Source organism: Coregonus lavaretus (assembly GCF_964263955.1).
Source record: "Coregonus lavaretus genome assembly, chromosome: 32".
NCBI lineage: Eukaryota > Metazoa > Chordata > Actinopteri > Salmoniformes > Salmonidae > Coregonus > Coregonus lavaretus.
In genome coordinates this window covers 4,003,948-4,021,002 of record NC_140019.1, presented here as the reverse complement: position 1 = coordinate 4,021,002, position 17,055 = coordinate 4,003,948, and the positions used below count along the sequence as shown (strand labels likewise).

At 40.0% G+C, this 17,055-nt stretch overlaps 1 protein-coding gene and 1 pseudogene across 2 annotated transcripts in view; both read left to right on the top strand.

The window, feature by feature from the left end:
• The window catches only part of LOC311107659 (matrix-remodeling-associated protein 5-like), a 94,387-nt pseudogene extending 94,072 nt beyond the window's left edge, over nucleotides 1–315 (top strand). The window contains exon 12 of the transcript in view: nucleotides 99–315. The product of the transcript in view is annotated as a matrix-remodeling-associated protein 5-like (transcript). The remainder of the gene's footprint in view (nucleotides 1–98) is intronic.
• A 1,394-nt stretch (nucleotides 316–1,709) lies between these two features.
• LOC311107300 (ras-related protein Rab-33A-like) lies at nucleotides 1,710–5,586 on the top strand (the record flags this gene model as incomplete). The annotated part of the gene is made up of 2 exons (XM_084149783.1): nucleotides 1,710–2,093; nucleotides 5,137–5,586. 2 exons carry the CDS (start codon nucleotides 1,710–1,712, stop codon nucleotides 5,584–5,586), a joined length of 834 nt encoding a protein of 277 aa, XP_084005909.1.
• Between the last annotated feature and the right edge of the window lie 11,469 nt (nucleotides 5,587–17,055).

Sequence of the window (17,055 nt, the reverse complement as noted above, 5' to 3'; positions counted from 1 at the left end):
ATACAAAACCCCCAAAAATCATATTTAATTCCAGGTTGTAAGGCAACAAAATAGGAAAAATGCCAAGGGGGGTGAATACTTTCGCAAGCCACTGTAACTGCAGGCATACCAAAGTCTGAAATTACATGGACTCTACCTGGAAGAACCACACTTGTTCACAACAACTGTTTCACACCACAGGGAGGAATTCACATGACAGTTGAGGGCAACTTGGTCATACAAGATCCAGTGCTTATGAATTCAGGGATTTACAAATGCAACACAAAAAATGCTATAGGAAGTGACTTTAAAGCAACATATCTTCAGGTGATCTGAGACACAACCAAATAGAAGTGGCTAAATTAATCTTATCTGACAATTTCAATTGAATGTGAAACCTAATCGTCTAGAATACCATATGTACAGTGCAATTATGTAACCGTGTAATTACTGTGCATATTATCAGGGGTAAAATATTCTGAACAGTAATATCACTATAATGAGGTAAAGATAAAAAAGTGTGCTTAAAATGTTGGCTGAAATATAAGCATATGGAACAACAAAAATCGAACTCTGATGTACCTTAGGGAATGCTTTAAATATATATATATATATATAAAGATTTGTGTCTGTAAATATCTAAGTATACTTTTGACTGAACTCTCATTGTTGGTTTAACTATATGCCTTTTTTTTTACTAAGATAAAGTTTACAGGTGACTAGTGTTCCTCCTGACCATCCAAAATAATACATGTGAATCCCTTACACAGGAATCTGTCTGTATGCCCTCTCTGATTGTAAGCAGTGCGAATCCCATTCTGAGGCATGCTTTCAGATTTCATACAAACCATTTGGAACAAATGAGCCTTTCATAGAGAGAGTCAAAGGAAGCTTTGCATGATAGAAATGTTAGAATTGTTTTCTACAGAGCTAATCAAAATGGAGACCCAGCATCTAATTCTACCAGCTCTTTTGGAACCAATATTTCATTAGGTGAGTGATATGAATTTGTTTATTACATTGTTAATACATATTTGGTACATTTTACTTAATGACTAGACCTACATATTTAATTATAATAGACCTAGGATATCCAGTGCAAATGGGAAACATGCATCACTGGTGCACTTACTTGAAACCTCTCAGTATAGATTTTCACCTTTCAAGCTGCATTATACATCAGACAATTGTCTTGCCTGGACCACAGGTCCCACAGCCACAAAGTCATAAACCCCGCCTATTTATAAACATTATCTTCTTAAAATCTGATTTTAAACCTAACCCTAACCTTAACCACATTGCTAACCTTATGCCTAACCCTAACCTCAAATTAAGACGAAAAAGCTAATTTTAGTTTTTATGAATCTTTACGATATTGCCAATATTGACTTTGTGGCAGTGGTAACTAGTGGAAACACTGATCAGCAGAATGGATCACATGATTTGTCTGTGTGAAATCAAACCTGTGTGAGACATTTGTAGGTAAAATTTGTAGGCGTGTAAAAATATCTACTGCAGCGGTATAAACAATAACGACATTTTGATTGGCAATCTAAATATTGTTTAATATTAGCCTACTGAATTATTAATTTCCTCTCTGATATGACCTGATAGGCTATAAATCACATTAAACATTACCATTGTGTTTACTGACTATAAACTATTGTATATACATACATAGCTATTTAGAAATACGGGAACTTTTAAATAATTGTATTTTCCCTTCTTCCATGAGGAAGCTGCTTGTGGGGGAGTGGATTGCTGTTGTTGCCCTGCCTGGTAGCCCTACCTTCCTTCCCCCATCCGCGAGTCCAGTACACAACTGTGTACATCATCTTAACGTAATGGCAAATGAATCTCTTGAAAATGATGGAGGGACCGGTTCGAGAAATTCAAGAAATACACATTTGACATCATCTGTGGATCTCAGCACATCCTTAGAATCGAGTGTTCAGACTCGAATATTTAAAATAATTGTAATCGGGGATTCAAATGTAGGGAAGACCTGCTTAACCTTCCGCTTCACCGGTGGGAGCTTTCCAGAGAAGACAGAGGCGACAATCGGTGTGGATTTCCGGGAGAAAGCAGTGGAAATAGAGGGCGAAAAAATAAAGGTAATATCCTAATTAAGCATCTGATCGAGACAGGGCCGCTTTTCTTTGTTTCCTTGTGTTAATTAACCATTTATGTGTTCATTGTTTCAACCGTTATAAACCTATGCATGACATGTCAATAAACCGAGTAGATAATTATTTCTCTCCAGAGTCCATAAGCAGTTAAAATGTTCCATTTATATTTAGATAGGTTGTTAGGTTTAATGTTTCTATTAAGTAATAGATCCATCAACAATGTTTGCATGGTTTTTGAGTTAAGGAATTTACAGTATAATATCAGATAATCTACTGTTTCATTGCACCTGCCTCTAACTAGGCCTACAAACGAGTCGACAAACCTCTGAATGCCCCCGGCCTAACCGACCTGACATGATGACCTAGTCCCAGTGTTTTTAGCAACAGACAGTGACATAGCTAATGTGATGTTTTAACAATATTTATCGTCACCTGTTTTCTCATTGAGATTCACCCTCAAAATAAAACACCGAGGTAAAGACAGATTCAGGTTGGATATTCGTCGCCTGTAGTTTTCCTTACGTCCACCAACAGCAGTTAGGGACCGTCAACATAGTGACACATCTAATTGTTCAAATTTCAATAGCTCTTTAACCATTACTCCTAAAACTTTCAAAACTGGTTCTAGCTAACCCGATGGCAGAGACACATATTGCACACACTTTTTTTTGTTGATTTACATATCGCACTATTTTAAATGATTTATTTTAATTTTTAAAATGCAATAGTGCCTTGGTCATGTGACCCACACACCTCAAACAAGGTTCATAATGTACACTCAGTGGACTCACTAGACTTATATATTGCACACCCTTTTGTTCTTCCATTTTCATCTCAGGTGATTTTATGAGAACTTTTAAAAGTTTCAAATGTCAATAGCTGCATGGTCATGTGACCTACAACCCTCAAACTGCTGTCAGGATATCCACTGACAAGCCTTATATATTGCACACCCTTTTGTTCATCCATTTTCATCTCAGGTGATTTTACATTAATTTTTCTGTTTTTCATTGTTTCAAATTTCAATAGGTTTCTGGTCATGTGACCTATAACCCTCAAACTGCTGTCAGAATATCCATTGACAAGCCTTATATATTGCACACCCTTTTGTTTGTCAATTTTCATCTCACACGATTTTACATACATTTTTCAAACTTTCAAATTTCAATAGCTCCTTGGTCATTTGACCTACAACCCTCAAACTACTTTCGGAACATCCACTCACTTGCCTTATATATACGGGGTTCTGGTCCACATTCAATAAATTATAATGGATTTAATGGTGCTCCGTGGCATGTTAAAAGTTTCTGATATTTTTTTATAACCCAACCCTGATCTGTACTTCTCCACAACTTTGTCCCTGACCTGTTTAGAGAGCTCCTTGGTCTTCATGGTGCCGCTTGCTTGGTGGTGCCCCTTGCTTAGTGGTGTTGCAGACTGGGGCCTTTCAGAACAGGTGTATATATACTGAGATCATGTGACAGATCATGTGACACTTAGATTGCACACAGGTGGACTTTATTTAACTAATTATGTGACTTCTGAAGGTAATTGTTTGCACCAGATCTTATTCAGGGGCTTCATAGCGAAGGGGGTGTTCCGTTATTCATTTTGTATACTTTTTTGAAAGAAGTAATTATTTTAATTCCACTTCACCAATTTGGACTATTTTGTGTATGGCCATTACATGAAATCCAAATATAATAATAATAATAATAATAATATAATATGCCATTTAGCAGACGCTTTTATCCAAAGCGACTTACAGTCATGCGTGCATACATTTTTTTTTTGTGTATGGGTGGTCCCGGGGATCGAACCCACTACCTTGGCGTTACAAGCGCCGTGCTCAACCAGCTGAGCTACAGAGGACCACATAAAAATAAATTTAAATTACAGGTTGTAATGCAACTAAATAGGAAAAACACCAAGGGGGGTGAATACTTTTGCAAGGCACTGTAACTACTCTGTCAGTCAGATACTCTCATTTTTTCCCCAAATGACTTCTGAGTGTGGGTGTCCACTGTGCAGCAATGTCCACACCTACTGGGTTAAAAATTCAAGTAAAACTTTGAAAGTTTCATTTACAATCGTGTGAGATGAAAATGGACAAACTAAAGGGTGTGCAATATAGAAGGGTAGTCAGTGGACATTCTGAACCTTGTTTGAGTCCAGTAGGTCACATGACCAAGGAGCTATTGAAATTAGATAGTTTGAAAAAAAATCATGTAAAATCGTGTGAGATGAAAAGGGACAAACAAAAGCTTGTGCAATGTAGAAGGGTAGTCAGTGGACATTCTGAACCTTGGTTAGGTCAGTAGGTCACATGACCAAGGAGCTATTGAAATTTGAATGTAAAAAAAGTTTGTAATTTGTTTACGCTCCCTTACTAATTCAACTCTGAATACCAGAATGCTCCTCACATTTCCATGTGTTTATTAGCTGTGGAAAGCGAATGAATGTCCAAATCGTGAAAATAAGACCTGTGCAATGTTGTGCGCAACTTTTTCAACATCATGACACTTATTTGGAGTCTGTGGCTCAAGTGGTTTGAAAGCTATTTAGGTTTGAAAGTGTGAATATCTGGCGAATATCCAAGCTGAAACTGTCTTTACCTCAGTTAACAAAACCTGTCCTCAGTATGAAAGCATTAGCAATAGAGCATCTTTGTTCAAATATCTATTATTCTATTTATTTTATTCAGAAATGGAAGACATGCACTAATGCAGTATTCAAAACATTGGGCCTTTGATCTTTTATAAAAGCATACATGTGGAATTAATCTGTCCTCCCTTTTCACATGGAAATTTCATGTCCACTGGCCTCATAATGCAATGATCCTCCAAACATAATTATTAAACTAAGCCGTTGTTACCTACATTTTCCTTTGTACATTGTCCAGTCTAGTATTTATTCTGATTATGTCTCAAACCTTTTAATATAGTATGTAGACATGTTGTCCCATCTCTCTCTGACCAATACCCACGATTACTCTCTGACCACTGGATCTGTGATTACTCCTCAACAGGTGCAGGTGTGGGACACTGCAGGACAGGAACGCTTCAGGAAGAGCATGGTAGAACACTACTACCGCAATGTGCACGCTGTCGTTTTTGTTTACGACGTCACCAAGATGAACTCATTCCAGAACCTGAAGACGTGGATCCAGGAGTGCAACGGGCACCGCGTCTCACCCACTGTGCCTCGGGTTCTGGTGGGCAACAAGTGTGACCTGGTTAGTCAGATCCAAGTGCCCTCCAACACTGCCCTCAAGTTTGCAGACGCCCACAACATGCTGCTGTTTGAGACCTCGGCCAAGGACCCCAAGGAGAGCCAAAACGTGGACTCCATTTTCATGTGCCTGGCATGTCGGCTGAAAGCTCAGAAGTCCCTGCTGTACAGGGATGTGGAGAGGGAGGATGGAAGGGTTAGGCTTTCACAAGCGACAAACGTTAATAAGAGCAACTGCCCTTGCTGAGGGAAATACTGTGACTCTCCTCCACTCTGCAATGATTCCTCCTCTCCTTTTAAGACTGCTGTCACTTGAATTGAAGAATTTAACATAAACAAACAACATAAGAAGATACTGTTCTAATGTTAACATTTCTAATATTGGATTGTTGTCTGTATGTATACACCTCTTTTTGACCCTCTCTTGCTTTACTCTCTTTCTTTGATATATTATCATTATCACATTCTGTGTTTCCTCCTAATAATGGCCTTAAGGCAAGAGATGTTATCCAATGGTGTGTAAAATATGTTTATTTATTTTGTATTTGAGTTGTAAAGGTCTGTACATTTTTGCTGTCAATATTATTGTTTCATGCAATATACATGTGTGTAACATGATTGTCACAATCTCACAAAGGGACTTTCATGAAGACTATTCCATGTCAGACTATTTGGGTATTACGTATGTGCATCGTTATACATCTGGAGAGTATTGTTTGTGTTTTTTACCAATCTGTTTTTAATATTAAGACATATCTGCTAATAATCCTTCACCATGAATTATCATAGCCATAACACAGATGATGGGGGAGACAATTATTCTAGTTTCTGGTTTTGTCATATAGTTATCCCAATACGCTCCCCCTCTGCCCACCAGAGGTTTCTCAGATTTCAGGTCTGCTATCCTGCTTTCTGTTTTCTCTCCATTGATCATCATCATATTTCTGACTCCCATTGATCATCATCATATTTCTGACTCAAGTCTCCCCAAAACATGCGATTTGTAAATATTCAACAGATATCATGTGTCCCTGAATGTATCTTGCAGCTGGTGAACACAAAGCACATACTACTGAAAATAGCGTTTTGAGAAGAGGATTTTTCACTAAGGATCTTCCACACATTTCTAAAGGTTATAAATAAAAAAATGTACACTAGATGTAGTGGAAATTGGTAGTCATAGTCTGGCTTTCATGAAAATAGCATTTAATATTACTTAGCATAAGAGTCAAATTTTACACACTTTATAATATCAAAATTGTTTATTGGCTCTTTTGGGATATCTATTGGATCTATTCATAAGACACTGGGACATTTTAAAGCATCTTAGTGCTCCAAATGACATGAACTATTCAGCAAGAAATGACTTTATGCCATTAAAATAATAAAACAAATATTTTCCTTACTGTTGGTTTGAAAGCATCTCCCAAACATAATGAATGAAGGATGATAGCTACATATACAGCTACAATGTATCTATACAATCAGAGAGGAAGAGGCAAAGCGAGAGGTAAAGCGAGAGGCCCAACTCGGCCCACAGGCCAAAATCTGTCTTCTCCAGCAGGTGGCGTTTAAAATAAAAAAAAGGTCAATGAGAGAGTGGAATTTGTATGGAGGTCAATAAGAGTGTAGAATTTGGTCAACAAAAAGTGGAATGGCTTATTTGCTAGGTGAGGCATATTGATTGAATAGAAGATTTGTAATGCTTAGTGTACTAATAAGTAGGACATGTCACAACTTTGAGAAAAGCAAACTTTATATCGGAGTTGTGCCTGTTCTAACCTTAACCCATACCATTTTAAATTTCAACTTCAATGGGGCAGGGACGTCCCATTGGTGGGCATTGCATAGTTTTTTGGGGTGGGCATTGCATATACTAATTTCTTAATCCCCAAGATGCATATCAAAGTAGTGTAGTGACGGTATACTCCGTATCAATTACTAAGGCTGATGAAACAGATCAAAATGTTTAGCTGAAAAAAAAATTACGCGCAGCAATGTACACACGGTGGTAGGCCAAGCAATTTAATAGACTTTGAGATGGAAATATCCATTAGAAATGTTGAAAAATGGGAGATCTAAAGATGCAACAAATATCATGGATTACTAATATGACTAGGATAATGCCTTTGGCTGCTAGATAATGAAAGAAAGTTGATTTCAAAACCAATAGACCATAGACCAATTGCCTCCACGTTTCTATGGTGGGATTGTGGCTATAGGCTACTTTGAAGCAAGGTAAGACATGCCTCATAATAGGATGTAAAACGTCCAGGTTTCAAACAATTAAGGAACAGTAGATGGAAGGGCTTTGCCAAAAACCATCTCAATTAAATGTTAACTAGCTACAAATTAGCCTATGCCTACCTGGAAGAATGATATCATGATTATTTGCATCAATCCAGTGGCCATTTGTTTTGCAAACTCCATCTCATGTGCGCTACAGAAACACTGCTAACCAAACAACAGTGCTAGGTGCCTGCTCAGTGGAATTAAAGTGTAACTACATTCAAAAATCTAAACGTCTTAGATTTTCCCCAGACCTCAAAAGTGGTCTCCTGATGTGGTTTAAGCATTGTTGTTAACTTAGAACATCCAATTTGTTGTTTTTCTATTAAAAAGTGTAGCCTACGTAAAACCTTTAAAAAAAAGAAACTTGTGAATTTCTGATTCAGTTGACCGTCTCATTTATCTATTTCAATAGTAGGCCTACTATTAGCCTACTTTCACAGTACAGCTTGGGTTGGCCTGACTGAAAGACCAATATGGGATTTATCATTTTAGGTCATTGAGAGTCACAGGGCACCGTTCCTTCGCCGGGCAGAACGGTTGGGAAGTTTTTGGCAAAATTAGTGTATACCAACTTCTCCAGGCACCACTACACAATTGCCGACACTGTATTTCCTGTTAGCATTCCTATGATCTGGAGAAGCACGTTTTGCGAGCATGGAGAGGCCAGAGATAGCCAGACTAGTAAATTGGGCTAGGCAAAAGAAGGTGGGTATTGGAAAAAGGCCATTAGTGCATGTTCTGCAAGCAGTACAGCGGATAAAGGCGCGGCATGAGCGTGTTGAACGGAGAGATGTGGTTATGGACAGTGAGAAGAAGGAGAAGAGTCAAATGCAGTGGGAAGATGTGTGTTGAGGAAGAATGGCGCCAAGTAACCTGACGAGAGTGAGGATGAATTACCTGTGGTGGCAGGTGTGGTGAAGAACTCCCAGATGGTCATGAAGAACTCCCAGAGTCTCGCCCCGATGGTCATGCAAAGGATGATTCGGGCCCAGTGGGAGTGAAAGTTTGGGAGAAAGTGGATCCCTGTCTTTTGGCTGATCCATATGTAGTCTCAGGCTGGGTAGAAAATAAGTTGGGTACTGTTAAATCGGTGAAGGTAGCTCGAAGTGGATTTTCTGTGTTTCTTCTGTCCAGCGGGAGCTTCGTGTCACGCGCCTAGGGACAAGACCTGTGACTTTGAAAGGAGTGATTACTGAGGTGGCATTAAGTGTTGAGGTGGAGTAACTGAAATGTAAGATTCCTTGTGTCTGTGACGCCCGCCGTTTGGTGCAACGCAGCTCCAGTGGCGAGCGTGGTAAAACTAAGAAGACACTGTCTGTCCTTTTAAGTTTTGAAGCAGAGGTTTTACCTGATAAAGTAATGTAAGGATATGTCAGTTATCATGTGGGAGCTTTTGTGCCGAACCCACTAAGGCATTTCAGATGCCAACCTTATGGTCATGTTGCAGCAGTGTGTGTGAGGGAGATTCCAAGATGTGATAAGTGTGCAGGAGGGCATGGGACAAAGGAATGTGTAGTATCAGTGGAAAAAACTGTGTGTCAATTGTGGGGGTGCCCATGTTGCTGGGGATCAGAAGTGCCCAGTGCGAGAGAGACAGGTTGAGGTTGCCAGGGTCAGAGTAGAACAGAAGGTGTCGTATGCTGAGGCAGTATAGAGAGTACAGGATGATGGGTCAAGGGTGAGTACTAGGCCTAGGCCAATACAGAGTGATACCAATTTGTGCTTCAGTAAGGCTGGCTTCTTAACGTTCATTGCCATGGTTATCAACTGTACTGCAGAAATGGAACGTAAATTACAGAAAATATATGTTGTGGTGGCAGATGCAGAGAAGTACTTGGGTGTATGAGGTTTTACTGCAGAAGAGTTACAAGGTGTGTTGAACGCAGTGGCGATTTTAGCATGTAAATCTTGGTGGGGTAAACTAAAGCTTTTTTTTTATGCATGCCAGCAAAGCCACTACACAATATTTATTTATTTTATTATGCCTATGTGGTCTAAAAAGGATGAAAATATAATCACGAGGATCCACCTTTATAGACAATATACAGATGCACAGACAGTGCATTGCGCAAACAAAACAACCCTCACAATATCAACTGGAATTAGATGGGTCTATTACTGAATCTTTTGTAGATTTTCTATTTTTTTTCAATGGGAAGAAACTCACTGGCAAACATGGTTACAGACCCAACAACATTATATAGTATCCCCTCCTCATGAAGAAAAGCACATGAGCTAATTATAATACACAAAGTAAGCAAAACAATGAAATCATTCCAACATTGCCTAAAATGATGAATAAGATACTAATGATAAGCAATATAACAATTGAGATGTACAAACTATGGCATAAGAGAACAATGAGCGGATAAGAGGCAAGCCGTAATTTCGATTAAGACATTCATGAGCGAGTAGTCGATATAACTATTTGCTCAGCACTTTTAAAATGTACTGTGACAAAATTCAGAACATGGGCCATTCTTACAGTAATCTCCCTGTACACCAAGTCAGAACCATAGGATAAATAATGGGGGCATATAAGCAGACAATAAAAGCTCTTACAATATTCAATGATGACATTTCTCTAAAACAGGCTATAGGCTACATGTACACCACCAAGTCAGAACAGTAGGCTAAGTTCTGAGGGGGAGAGGGACCAAATTCTTAGGGTGAGACACATGGGCTACTAACAGCTTACTACACAACATTAGTGTTACTTACTTAGCTACTGTATACATACATTATCTCCCTGGCATATTACATCATTTATGCAGCAGTATACAAGACATATTTTTGGACTCACCGTTGTTGTGCTGTGCTCACTTGAACGCGGCGTGGTGGTCCTTCTTGTCATCAAACTTTGTCATCAAAGTCTGGCATTCTCTGGATTTGTGGTGCTTTAAAGACAAAAAAACAAGGTTGAATCATGACGTCAGTGATCTTGAAGTCGGAGCTCTAGAAAGAGGTCTGAGTTCCCGACTTGGAATTCCGAATTGAATGACAGCTCAAAACGTATTTTCCTACTCCAAACTCGTTTTTTCCCGAGTTCCCAGTTGTCTTTTTCTCTTCATATGACAAGATTTGAAAAATATTTGCCAGTAGATTGTGGATGTGATTCATGATGATATATGATTGTCTAGCTTGCTAGCTAAGATTGTGAAAGGATGATGTTGACATGATCAGTCCAATCAAAGCTATGGTAGATATAACGTGATTTGACCTGTGGCCAATGCCCTTCAGCCTTCTTGGAGGGGCACTTCTACTGTAAATCTATGGCAGCACCCAAAGGGGCTTGAACTGCATAGCTCTCCCTGTAGATTTGGCAGTGACGCAATGTCCCCATGAGTGACAGAACACTGAGCAAATCACGGCGCAACTAGAGAAGATTACCAACGCCTACGCTCTGTATTTTTGCTGGCTGCCCTCCACCACAGAAAGCACTGAGCTAGGCTGAAACACCTGCATTTTGGAGCTGCCTTACTCAAGAAAGAGACCATGTTTGTATGCGGCTTTATTAACTCAATGATTATTTTTTTTACATTGTTTGCAAACTAATGTGTGACACAAATTAATGCCAAAATAACATGCAAAACAGGCAAAAAATAAAATAAAAAAATGTTTTTTTAGGATATGTTAGGGTCAAAGTAGTGGAATGGGGTGGTGATTTAATTGTTTTATAAAATAGTGGTATATATATATATATATATATATATATATATATATATATATATATATATACAGTTGAAGTCGGAAGTTTACATACACTTAGGTTGGAGTCATTAAAACTCGTATTTCAACCACTCCACAAATTTCTTGTTAACAAACTTTAGTTTTGGCAAGTCGGTTAGGACATCTACTTTGTGCATGACACAAGTAATTTTTCCAACAATTGTTTACAGACAGATTATTTCACTTATAATTCACTTTATCACAATTCCAGTGGGTCAGAAGTTTACATACACTAAGTTGACTGTGCCGTTAAACAGCTTGGAAAATTCCAGAAAATGATGTCATGGCTTTAGAAGCTTCTGATAGGCTAATTGACATCATTTGAGTCAATTGGGGGTGTACCTGTGGATGTATTTCAAGGCCTACCTTCAAACTCAGTGCCTCTTTGCTTGACATCATGGGAATATCAAAAGAAATCAGCCAAGACCTCAGAAAAAAAAAATGTAGACCTCCACAAGTCTGGTTCATCCTTGGGAGCAATTTCCAAACACCTGAAGGTACCACGTTCATCTGTACAAACAATAGTATGCAAGTATAAACACCATGGGACCACGCAGCCGTCATACCGCTCAGGAAGGAGACGCGTTCTGTCTCCTAGAGATTAACGTACTTTGGTGTGAAAAGTGCAAATCAATCCCAGAACAACAGCAAAGGACCTTGTGACGATGCTGGAGGAAACAAAAGTATCTATATCCACAGTAAAATGTGTCCTATATCGACATAACCTGAAAGGCCGCTCAGCAAGGAAGAAGCCACTGCTCCAAAACCACCATAAAAAAGCCAGACTATGGTTTGCAACTGCACATGGGGACAAAGATCGTACTTTTTTGAGAAATGTCCTCTGGTCTGATGAAACAAAAATAGAACTGTTTGGACATAATGACCATCGTTATGTTTGGAGGAAAAAGGGGGTTGCTTGCAAGCCGAAGAACACCATCCCAACCGTGAAGCACGGGGGTGCCAGCATCATGCTGTGGGGGTGCTTTGCTGCAGGAGGGACTGGTGCACTTCACAAAATAGATGGCATCATGAGGAAGGAAAATAATGTGGATATATTGAAGTCAAGATATTAGAGTGGCCATCACAAAGCCCTGACCTCAATCCTATAGAAAATGTGTGGGCAGAACTGAAAAAGCGTGTGCGAGCAAGGAGTTCTACAAACCTCTCAGTTACACCAGCTCTGTCAGGAGGAATGGGCCAAAATTCACCCAACTTATTGTTGGAAGCTTGTGGAAGGCTACCCGATACGTTTGACCCAATTTAAACAATTTAAAGGCAATGCTACCAAATACTAATTGAGTGTATGTAAACTTCTGACCCACTGGGAATGTGATGAAAGAAATAAAAGCTAAAATAAATCATTCTCTCTACAATTATTCAGACATTTCACATTCTTAAAATAAAGTGGTGATCCTAACTGACCTAAGACAGAGACTTTTTACTAGGATTAAATGTCAGGAATTGTGAAAAAATGAGTTTAAATGTATTTGGCTAAGGTGTATGTAAACTTCCGACTTCAACTGTAGGTGCAGGGCTGCCAACTTTTGAAAAAAGCTTGGAGTGAGATTTGCTATGTGAATTTCATTGCCCCCTAGCACAAACCTTAGAGGGGGGGGGGGAATGTTACTGTTTTAAAGGTAATTTCCTGCAATTGTACGTATTATGACATGGCTTAGGCCTATGACCAGGGTGGAATTTGTTTTAATAAAAAACACAGGTCAGGTGTATTCAGAATGCTTTGAACATTAAATGAACACTCAAAATTGGATGACTTTGTTACTTTGCGATTTCTCGGGGATGAAATTTAAAGTATGCTAATATTTTTTGCAACATATTTCTTTAGGTGGTTTGACACTTTATTCAGACAGTAATTAAATGAGATAGGGAGACAGGCAAATGCTAGAAACAGTGGGAAGGTTAGAAGCAGAGATCCCTGTTCTCAGGTGGAAAGTTGTATACGACATGTGCCATGGAGTGTTACCATTACACCAAGGCTCTGCACAGGAAATATTGTTTGATGGCAGTGGGTAACCAAATCATTTTTACATTTTAGTCATTTAGCAGACGCTCTTATCCAGAGCGACTTACAGTTAGTGAGTGCATACATTTCCATACATCATAGATTGCAGTCTCCTTGTCTATAGACTGCTTTCAAGGCAAGGACACAAACATTTTGTATTTTGTAATTTGGGTGAACTCTCTCTTTAAAATAGGTCTGGAAGAAAATCCTGCTTGCTCTCCAGGAGGGTTGGCCACCCCTGATCTATGTTTCCAAAGTACTGGGTGTTTGAAAATGTTATTGTTATAACAATGAATTTCTCAAAATCCCCAAACCTTCATGGCAAATCTAATGAATATCAATATTCAGGTGGTACTAGCTGAAGATCCTTGCCTTCATCTTACTCTAGATCAGTGGTGTAAAGTACTTAAGTAAAAAATACTTTAAAGTACTACTTAAGTCGTTTTGGGGGGGGGGGGGGGGGGGGGGATCTGTATATTTTTGACAACTTCTACTTTCACTTCACTACATTCCTAAAGAAAATAATATACTTTTTACTCCAAACATTTTCCTTGACACCCAAAAGTACTCGTTACTCTATTAAGGTATCTTTACTTTTACCTAAGTATGACAATTGGGTACTTTTCCCACCACTGCTCTACATAGACAAAATATTATGTGTTTAGGAGTTGCCTAGCATGTGCACAATACCAAAATGTCAAAAAGTATATTTGATTCCTGGATCATTTAATATCCAATGCTTATTTGTATGACTTATTCAAAACTGTCCACGAATGGCTGAAAAAATACATAGCCTCATAATTCATTTTCAAAGACAATGGTAGGCATATGACATTTCAAATATGTGATTACTCTGGCAAAATTGGGAAGAAAATAAGTGTGGGGAATAACAGCAGTGTTCTCGCTGACAAGCACAGTAATTACCCTATTTTTTAGCCCATTGTTAAGAATGTTCTATCAATCAATCAATCAATTTTATTTTATATAGCCCTTCTTACATCAGCTAATATCTCGAAGTGCTGTACAGAAACCCAGCCTAAAACCCCAAACAGCTAGTAATGCAGGTGTAGAAGCACGGTGGCTAGGAAAAACTCCCTAGAAAGGTGAAAACCTAGGAAGAAACCTAGAGAGGAACCAGGCTATGAGGGGTGGCCAGTCCTCTTCTGGCTGTGCCGGGTGGAGATTATAACAGAACCATGCCAAGATGTTCAAAAATGTTCATAAGTGACAAGCATGGTCAAATAATAATCAGGAATAAATCTCAGTTGGCTTTTCATAGCGAATCATTAAGAGTTGAAAACAACAGGTCTGGGACAGGTAGGGGTTCCATAACCGCAGGCAGAACAGTTTAAACTGGAATAGCAGCAAGGCCAGGCGGACTGGGGACAGCAAGGAGTCACCACGGCCGGTAGTCCCGACGTATGGTCCTAGGGCTCAGGTCTCTCAGTTGGCTTTTCATAGCCGATCATTAAGAGTTGAAAACAGCAGGTCTGGGACAGGTAGGGGTTTCGTAGCCGCAGGCAGAACAGTTGAAACTGGAATAGCAGCAAGGCCAGGCGGACTGGGGACAGCAAGGTGTCATCATGCCCGGTAGTCCTGACGTATGGTCCTAGGGCTCAGGTTCTCAGAGAGAAAGAGAGAACGAGAGAATTAGAGAGAGCATACTTAAATTCACACAGGACACTGGATAAGACAGGAGAAGTACTCCAGGTATAACCAACTAACCCCAGCCCCCCGACACATAAACTACTGCAGCATAAATACTGGAGGCTGAGACAGGAGCGGTCCGGAGACACTGTGGCCCCATCCGAAGAAACCCCCGGACAGGGCCAAACAGGAAGGATATAACCCCACCCACTCCGCCAAAGCACAGCCCCCGCACCACTAGAGGGATATCCCCAACCACCAACTTACAATCCTGAGACAAGGCCGAGTATAGCCCACAGAGGTCTCCACCACAGCACAAACCAAGGGGGGGGCGCCAACCCAGACAGGAAGATCACGTCAGTAACTCAACCCACTCAAGTGACGCACCCCTCCCAGGGACGGCATGAAAGAGCACCAGCAAGCCAGTGACTCAGCCCCTGCAACAGGGTTAGAGGCAGAGAACCCCAGTGGAGAGGGGAACCGGCCCGGCAGAGACAGCAAGGGCTGTTCGTTGCTCCAGCCTTTCCGTTCACCTTCACACTCCTGGGCCAGACTACACTCAATCATATGACCTACTGAAGAGATAAGTCTTCAGTAAAGACTTAAAGGTTGAGACCGAGTCTGCGTCTCTCACATGGGTAGGCAGACTGTTCCATAAAAATGGAGATCTATAGGAGAAAGCCCTGCCTCCCGCTGTTTGCTTAGAAATTCTAGGGACAATTAGGAGGCCTGCGTCTTGTGACCGTAGCGTACGTATTGGTATGTACGGCAGGACCAACTCGGAAAGATAGGTAGGAGCAAGCCCATGTAACGCTTTATAGGTTAACAGTAAAACCTTGAAATCAGCCCTTGCCTTAACAGGAAGCCAGTGTAGGGAAGCTAGCACTGGAGTAATATGATCAAATTTCTTGGTTCTAGTCAGGATTCTAGCAGCCGTATTTAGCACTAACTGAAGTTTATTTAGTGCTTTATCCGGGTAGCCGGAAAATAGAGCATTGCAGTAGTCTAACCTAGAAGTAACAAATGCATGGATTAATTTTTCTGCATCATTTTTGGACAGAACATTTCTGATTTTTGCAATGTTACGTAGATGGAAAAAAGCTGTCCTTGAAACAGTCTTGATATGTTCGTCAAAAGAGAGATCAGGGTCAAGAGTAACGCCTAGGTCCTTCACAGTTTTATTTGAGACGACTTTACAACCATCAAGATGAATTGTCAGATTTAACAGAAGATCTCTTTGTTTCTTGGGACCTAGAACAAGCATCTCTGTTTTGTCCGAGTTTAAAAGTAAAAAGTTTTCAGCCATCCACTTCCTTATGTCTGAAACACAGGCTTCTAGCGAGGGCAATTTTGGGGCTTCACCATGCTTCATTGAAATGTACAGCTGTGTGTCATCCGCATAGCAGTGAAAGTTAACATTATGTTTTCGAATAACATCCCCAAGAGGTAAAATATATAGTGAAAACAATAGTGGTCCTAAAACGGAACCTTGAGGAACACCGAAATGTACAGTTGATTTGTCGGAGGACAGACCATTCACAGAGACAAACTGATATCTTTCCGACAGGTAGGATCTAAACCAGGCCAGAACTTGTCCGTGTAGACCAATTTGGGTTTCCAGTCTCTCCAAAAGAATGTGGTGATCGATGGTGTCAAAGGCAGCACTAAGGTCTAGTAGCACGAGGACAGATGCAGAGCCTCGGTCTGACGCCATTAAAAGGTCATTTACCACCTTCACAAGTGCAGTCTCAGTGCTATGATGGGGTCTAAAACCAGACTGAAGCATTTCGTATACATTGTTTGTCTTCAGAAAGGCAGTGAGTTGCTGCGCAACAGCTTTTTCTAAAAATTTTGAGAGGAATGGAAGATTCGATATAGGCCGATAGTTTTTTATATTTTCCGGGTCAAGGTTTGGCTTTTTCAAGAGAGGCTTTATCACTGCCACTTTTAGTGAGTTTGGTACACATCCGGTGGATAGAGAGCTGTTTATTATGTTCAACATAGGAGGGCCAAGCACAGGAAGCAGCT